Genomic DNA, 8,346 nt, shown 5'->3' on the forward strand with positions numbered 1-8,346 from the left:
ATGGACTACTGAAGTTCTGGTATCATGACTACCCTACAGTCTGTATATGAAGTGAAACACTGTGGTTTGTTTTTCCACAGTCCTGTTCAAGCTGGTTGGACGCGTGGGCCGGCCGCCATCCCTCCAACCCTTCCAGAGACTTGAAATTGAACACAGCGACGACGACGAAGCCTTGCTGGAGTAACGCCAGCCCGGCTCACTCAGGTCTATCGGTGCCTGCTCGTGCACTTTACCCACGCCGAACTCTTTTAGGTCACACTGTTTTTCTGAAAATACCTCCGGGCTTATCTTGAAGACAAAAAAAAAAAAAATGCCATTTGATGAGGTCGCGGGTGGAAATAATCGTTCAGCCTTTTGCTATACCTACCAAGCTGGATCAAAACTATCCAAACCGGTTCCCATGTTGCATAGACTGCGTTAGTCAGTGATTTCTTGTGAATAGAATGATGTGAAAATTTCAACGCAAGTATTTTTGTGAAGATTTGTCCGGTTTTGTTTTGTAGTGCCAACGTCAGCAGAAAACGTCCATATACAGTGCATCCAAAAAAGTATTCACACCGTTTATGTTACAGCTTTATTTACAATTGAAATAAATATTTTTTCCCCTCAAAATTCTGCACACAATAACTAACCCCCAATGACAATGTGAAACGTTTATTTATTTATTTTTTTTGCAAATTTATTTAAAATAAATAACATAAATCACATGTACATAAGTATTCACAGCCTTTGCTCTATACTTTGTTGATGCATCTTTCGCAGCAATTACGGCTTCAACTTGTTTTGAATTCAATGCCTCAATTTTGGCATACCTAATTATTTTTGCAGCTCCTCCCGAGCTCCATCAGGTTGGATGGAAAGTGTTGTTTTTAGCCAGGATGTCTCTGTACATTGCTGCATTCATCTTGCCCTTTATCCTGACTAGTCTCCCAGCTCCTGAAGCTGAAAAACCTCCACACAGCATGATGCTTCACTGTTGGAATGGTGTTGACGCCTGAATTCGATCTTTGTCTCATCAGAACAGAACATTTTGTTTCTCACGTTCTGAAAGCCTTGCTGCTGTAATTGCTGCCAAGGTGTGTCAACAAAGTATTGAGCAAATGATGCAACTGCTTTTGTACATGTGTTTTTTTGATTTTTGTTTTGAATAAATTCGCAAAAAAAATAAAAAAAATGTTTCACACTGTCATTATGAGGTATCGTGCGTAGATCTCCAAAGACAAAAATGAATATATTTCATTTTGGGATAAGGCTGCAACATAACAAAATGTGGGAAGTGCTTTGAATACTTTCCGAATGCACTGTGTATATATACCGGTGTGTGTGTATATATATTTTATCTGTGCACTATTTCAACCAGGGGTGTCCAAACTTTTTCCACCGGGGCCTTTTTGATATTTCTAATTTCAAAACCAGTCAAATATATAGATTGTTTTAACCCAGGAGTGTCCAAACTTTTTCCACAAAGGGCCGCACACGGAAAAATTTAAGCATGCGGGGGCCATTTTGATATTTTTCATTTTCAAACCATAACAACATATATGGATTTTTTTTTTTTAATCCTTAGGACTCTTGGGGAGCATAGAGGGTCTCAGTCACTAAAATGTTAAAAATAAGTCCATCCATCCATCCATCATCATCCGCTTATCCGAGGTCGGGTCGCGGGGGCAACAGCCTAAGCAGGGAAACCCAGACTTCCCTCTCCCCAGCCACTTCGTCTAGCTCTTCCCGGAGGATCCCGAGGCGTTCCCAGGCCAGCCAGGAGACATAGTCTTCCCAACGTGTCCTGGGTCTTCCCCGTGGCCTCCTACCGGTTGGACGTGCCCTAAACACCTCCCTAGGGAGGCGTTCGGGTGGCATCCTGACCAGATGCCCGAACCACCTCATCTGGCTCCTCTCGATGTGGAGGAGCAGCGGCTTTACTTTGAGTTCCTCCCGGATGGCAGAGCTTCTCACCCTATCTCTAAGGGAGAGCCCCGCCACACGGCGGAGGAAACTCATTTCGGCCGCTTGTACCCATGATCTTATCCTTTCGGTCATGACCCAAAGCTCATGACCATAGGTGAGGATGGGAACGTAGATCGACCGGTAAATTGAGAGCTTTGCCTTCCGGCTCAGCTCCTTCTTCACCACAACGGATCGGTACAACGTCCGCATTACTGAAGACGCCGCACCGATCCGCCTGTCGATCTCACGATCCACTCTTCCCTCACTTGTGAACAAGACTCCAAGGTACTTGAACTCCTCCACTTGGGGCAGGGTCTCCTCCCCAACCCGGAGATGGCACTCCACCCTTTTCCGGGCGAGAACCATGGACTCGGACTTGGAGGTGCTGATTCTCATTCCGGTCGCTTCACACTCGGCTGCGAACCGATCCAGCGAGAGCTGAAGATCCCGGTCAGATGAAGCCATCAGGACCACATCGTCTGCAAAATTATTATTATTATTTTTTATTTAATGCTTACAGTAAATCTCTATATCAACTTGAGGTTGATATAAAGTAAAACAAATAAGGTTTTATGCCTTTTCTGTCAAAGATAACTTTGTTTTTTTATAGTAAAACTGAAATATGCAGTATTTAGATAGATATAGAGATAGTACTTTATTGATTCCTTCAGGAGAGTTCCTTTATTTAGCAATTAAAGCCCTCAAAGATCAATAATGCAGGACACCATTGATTTTAATTATTTAATATTTTTGAGTAATCACAGTGAAAAGGTAAATAAAATCACACTAAATATATTTGAGATCCGAAAGGTTCCCCACTCATAAAGTGATACATTTTCATTAGTTTTTGTTTTACTTTTGACGCTTAAATTTCAAGATCAACTTCCGATATATCTGTCGATTTTAAGTCTGAACTATTATTTTGTTTGTTTTATGCTCTTTTGTCAAAACTTTGATGTTTTTATATGGCAACCACACAACATATGCAATAATTTTTCCACATAAAACATGTTAGAGTTATAATTTTTAAGTAATAATTCATTATAACATTGATTTTTGAGCAATGGAAAAAAAAGAAAATAAAGACAAAAGGAACAAAAAAACTGCCTGCATGGCAGCTTTTTGTCTACATTACCACTTTTACTCATTAGATTTCACCTCATTCCACTTTTTTTAAAATTTAAAAAAAAAAATTTTGCAATACTATCAATTTTGCAATTTTTGCAGAATGTGTGGCGGGCCGGTAAGCGATTAGCTGCGGGCCGCAAATGGCCCCCGGGCTTCACTTTGGACACCCCTGTTTTAACCTTTAGCGCCCCCCCCCCTCAAGTTTGGTCCCAGATTGCTGAAGGCTTGCAGTCATAAAAATGTTAAAAATTAGTCATATTAATATTATTTTTTTCAATTAAATGGGTTGTACTTGTATAGCGCTTTTCTACCTTCAAGGTACTCAAAGCGCTTTGACACTACTTCCACATTTACCCATTCACACACATTCACACACTGAAGGAGGGAGCTGCCATGCAAGGCGCTAACAAGCACCCATCAGGTTGGTACTAGGTGGGGATTGAACCAGGAACCCTCGGGTTGTGCACGGCCACTCTACCACTGCGCCACGCCGTCCCTTAAATCTCCAGATCAGTTTTATGGTCAATAAGTCAATACAAAGTGTTTTTTTTCTAATTTGTATCCCCCTTTGTCAAATCACTGTATTTTTTGGGAGGGAGTGGACATAATATTCCCCCCCAAAAAATATTCATAGTGGAATATGTGATGTGAAGTAAATAGAGCCTTAAAAAGTTCAATCATTCATAACTTTCCTTTTATTTCATTTTATTTTTTAATAAATCCCACAAAAAAAAATGGGTATCCAAAAAGTATGATTAAAAATGTTTTTTATTTTTATTTTAATGCATCGCTAGATCCACTTCAGATCCATCTGTTGATTATATAAAGTTTAGGCAAAACGTTTGGACGCACTTCATATCAATGTGTTTTCTTTATTTTCATGACTGTTAACATTTTAGATTGTCACTGAAGGCATCAAAACTATGACGCCTGTGAAGTGAAAACCATTTCAGGTGACTACCTCTTGAAGCTCATCGAGAGAATGCCAAGAGTGTGCAAAGCAGTAATCAGAACAAAAGGTGGCTATTTTGAAGAAACTAGAATATAAAACATGTTTTCAGTTATTTCCCCTTTTTTTGTTAAGTACATAACTCCACATGTGTTCATTCATAGTTTTGATGCCTTCAGTGACAATCTACAATGTAAACCGTCATGAAAATAAAGAACACACATTCAATTAGAAGGTGTGTCCAAAACTTTTGGCCTGTACTGTACGTCAGCAGCCAAATTAGAAGCCTCTGTTACCCCCGTTTAAAATCATTCAATTCTAATTTACGTGCCAAATAATAAACGGGGATATATGCCGTTATTGCATGAGGGTGCAATACAGATCCATCCATTTCCTACCGCTTATTCCCTATGGGGTCGCTGGTGACTATCTCAGCTACAATCGGGCGGAAGGCGGGGTACACCCTGGACAAGTTGCTACCTCATCGCAGGGCCAACACACATAGTGAAGTGAAGTGAATTATATTTATATAGCGCTTTTTCTCTGCTGACTCAAAGCGCTTTACATAGTGAAACCCAATACCTAATTTACATTCAAACCAGTGTGGGTGGCACTGGGAGCAGGTGGGTAAAGTGTCTTGCCCAAGGACACAACGGCAGTGACTAGGATGGCAGAAGCGGGAATCGAACCTGCAACCCTCAAGTTGCTGGCGCGGCCACTCTACCAACCGAGCTAAACCGCCCCATAGACAGACAACATTCACACACTAGGGCCAATTTAGATTTGCCAATCAACCTATCCCCAGGTGCATGTCTTTGGAAGTGGGAGGAAGCCGGAGTACCCGTAGGGAACCCACGCAGTCACGGGGAGAACATGCCAACTCCACACAGAAAGACCCCGAGCTCGGGATTGAACCCTGACTACTCAGGACCTTCGTATTGTGAGGCAGATGCACTAACCCCTCTGCCGCCGTGAAGCCCGCAATTCAGATCACAATGTACATTTTAAGCCTAATCACCCATCTTTAACTCAAGTAAATAACTGGATGACTACTTTTGACTTCTCTTACTTGAGTATCAAACAATCAATCAAAGTTTACTTATATAGCCCTAAATCGCGAGTGTCTCAAAGGGCTGCACAAGCCACAACGACAAGATAAGACACTTATGACCCATATGCATTCTTGGGGCTTGCTCAGGATGTCTCCACTCCATTCTTCCTACACCCTAAACCCCACCTTCTCTAAGTATGGAACAAACTTTGCTCCAATGTTTGTACATCACTAGTTTATATCGTACCGTATTTTCCCGGACTAGAGAGTGCACCTGTGTATCAGCTGCACCTACTTAGTTTGAGGGGAAAACAAATATTTGTCCATATAATAGTAATAGTTGCACCGGACTACTGAAATGAGATTTTCTTATCTAAACGGGGGAGTTCAGTTTTACAGCTACTCTTTCCACTTCTGAGTGTGTCATATGTAAACGTTTTCTGTAGAAGAGAGTCCAATTTATATACACACACACACACACACACACACACACACACACACACACACACACACACACACACACAGCTACTCTATCCACTTCTGAGTTTGTCATATGTAAACGTTTTCTGGAGGAGAGAGTACAATTTACACACACACACACACACACACACACACACACACACACACACACACACACACACGGGGGCAAAAAAAGTATTTAGTCAGCCACCGATTGTGCAAGTTCTCCCACTTAAAATGATGACAGAAGTCTGTAATTTTCATCATAGGTACACTTCAACTGTGAGAGACAGAATGTGAAAAATAAATCCAGGAATTTTAAATAATTTATTTTTAAATTATGGTGGAAGATTAGTATTTGGTCAATAACAAAAAATCGACTCAATACTTTGTAATATAACCTTTGTTGACAATAACAGAGGTCAAACGATTATTATAGGTCTTTGCCAGGTTTGCACACACAGTAGCTAATATTTTGGATCATTCCTCTATGCAGATCTTCTCGAGAGCAGTAATGTTTCGGGGCTGTCGCCGAGCAACACTGACTTTCAACTCCCTCCACAGTTTTTCTACGGGGTTGAGGTCTGTAGACTGGCTAGACCACTCCAGGAATTTCAAATGCTTTTTACGCAGCCACTCCTTCGTTGCCCGGGCGGTGTGTTTGGGATCATTGTCATGCGTGGAGACCCAGCCACGTTTCATCTTCAAAGCTCTCACTGATGGAAGGAGGTTTTGGCTCAAAATCCCACGATACATGGCCCCATTCATTCTTTCCTTAACACGGATCAGACGTCCTGTCCCCTTAGCAGAAAAACAGCCCAAAAACATGATGTTTCCACCCCCATGCTTCACAGTAGGTATGGTGTTCTTGGGATGCAACTCAGTATTCTTCTTCCTCCAAACACTACGAGTTGAGTTTATACCAAAATGGATACATGGATGATACAGCAGAGGATTGGGAGAATGTCATGTGGTCAGATGAAACCAAAATAGAACTTTTTTGTCATTATATTTCCCAAAAATATAATTTCAGTGCATCCAGTACAGCTCGAAGGGGAAGGGGTATGTATGCTGCATGTAAATTTTGTTGATCAGTCTTCTCCATTGAACAAAGGGGTCTTCTTTTTTTTTTTTTACTTAAAGTCATATGAACAGTTGTAACCATTGTTGATTTAGGTTTCACATTAGAATAAGAGGAAAACGAAGGGAGTCATTTTCTTTCATAGAAACGTTATCAAAATGATATTATGGTTTGACAAATTGGTCCAAAAAGTATTTGACAAAGTTGTTATTAAAACTTTTTGGTCCCATTTTCTTTCAACAAAATAAATCAAGCATTGTGAGTGTATCATACCTTTCTGTATTTGTACTTCAAGTTTCAAGTTTATTGTTCTTCGGTCAATGGTCAACAAAGCAAACAAACAGTTGTACATTCATAGATTGAAAATAAAAAGTTGTACATTCATAGATTGAAAATAAAAAATGTTACAGACCGAAAGGGTTTAGGCTGAAGTTAAACACTTATTGCGCCTAACCCTATAAACAAGTTCAAGTACAAAATAAACTTCCGAAAATTATAAAATGTCCTTTGCACAACTTATTATAAATACACATTATAAACAACATTATAAACAACATACACACAGTATAGGCATGTGAAATATCCCTGTGTACATATAGACCTTTGCACTAATTATATATACAATATATACAAACAAGCAGAAATAACACCCACAAACGCTGGCTTACTCTAATAAAAATGCCATGTTTGTTATAAATACATTTTAAAAAAAGAAAAAAGGCTGGCGTCCGCTGGAGAGACATGTGTCTGCTAGCTTTAGCGCCCCCATTTCTCCCAGTGTGGCGAGTCAGATTACTGCTCAGGCATTGAACAATATATCACCCCCTACTCTTGAGGCAGAGGTACTTGCTGCCTCATGGCCTGCCTTTTCCCCGTGGCATCAAGCACGCGCCCCCTCTCACGCACACGCTCAATACACTTTGTGTGTAGCCGTGGAGACACCACCTGTGTCTGCCTCACTTCTGGTCTTCTGTGCTATTTTGATCAGGAAACAGAGAATTTCCGCGATTTTGACCATGAAATTTATCCAAATATACAGGAACTACACCAAAATCACATAAAAAGCATAGACCAAAAGATAAATATTCGAACTTATTTTATTACTCTGTTTTTTGAACATCTCATAGTTAAGCCTTTTACCCCACCTGGTGGCAAGGTGAGGCACTGCTTCACTTGCCTCCCCTGACAGCACGTCACTGAGAGCACGCCTCCCTCTCCCCTTTTATGCTGCAGTAGAAGATGCAGGGATTGAGCACAGGTGTGTTGTGTACGCACCTGACTCTGATGGCTGTAGTGTCGCTCCAGCCGTGCCCCGCCTCTCCGCTCTGCTGCATGCTCCGCCTCCTGGCCGCCATCTTGGGCAGGACCATCGTTTGCCCTGACCTGCTGTTGGCTCGTCGGCTCCGCCTCTCCACAACCATATACATTGGTTTGTATATATATGTATATATAAAAATATCCATCTATCCATTTTCTACCGCTTTTCCTTCTCGAGGTCACGGTAGTGGCTGGAGCCTATCCCAACTGCAATCGGGCGAAAGGTGGGGTATCATCGCATATATATATATATATATATATATATATATATATATATATATATATATATATATATATATATATACATATATATATATATATATATATATATATATATATATATATATCCCGTTTATATGGAGAATTAATCATAATCATCACAAAGGTTACAGAAAATTGACAAATATAAGTCCG

The 8,346-nt window shown here is 40.7% G+C and overlaps 1 protein-coding gene across 2 annotated transcripts in view; it reads left to right on the forward strand.

Annotated features, from left to right (window-relative positions):
- The window catches only part of enpp4 (ectonucleotide pyrophosphatase/phosphodiesterase 4), a 28,687-nt gene extending 21,800 nt beyond the window's left edge, over positions 1-6,887 (forward strand). For both annotated transcript variants that reach the window (XM_061889709.1, XM_061889710.1), the window contains one exon: positions 81-6,887. In XM_061889709.1, coding sequence (XP_061745693.1) covers positions 81-184 — 104 coding nt within the window. In that variant the 3' untranslated portion in view covers positions 185-6,887. The remainder of the gene's footprint in view (positions 1-80) is intronic.
- The last annotated feature ends 1,459 nt before the right edge of the window (positions 6,888-8,346 follow it).

Source organism: Nerophis ophidion, linkage group LG27 (genome assembly GCF_033978795.1).
Source record: "Nerophis ophidion isolate RoL-2023_Sa linkage group LG27, RoL_Noph_v1.0, whole genome shotgun sequence".
In the NCBI taxonomy this organism is placed as follows: domain Eukaryota; kingdom Metazoa; phylum Chordata; class Actinopteri; order Syngnathiformes; family Syngnathidae; genus Nerophis; species Nerophis ophidion.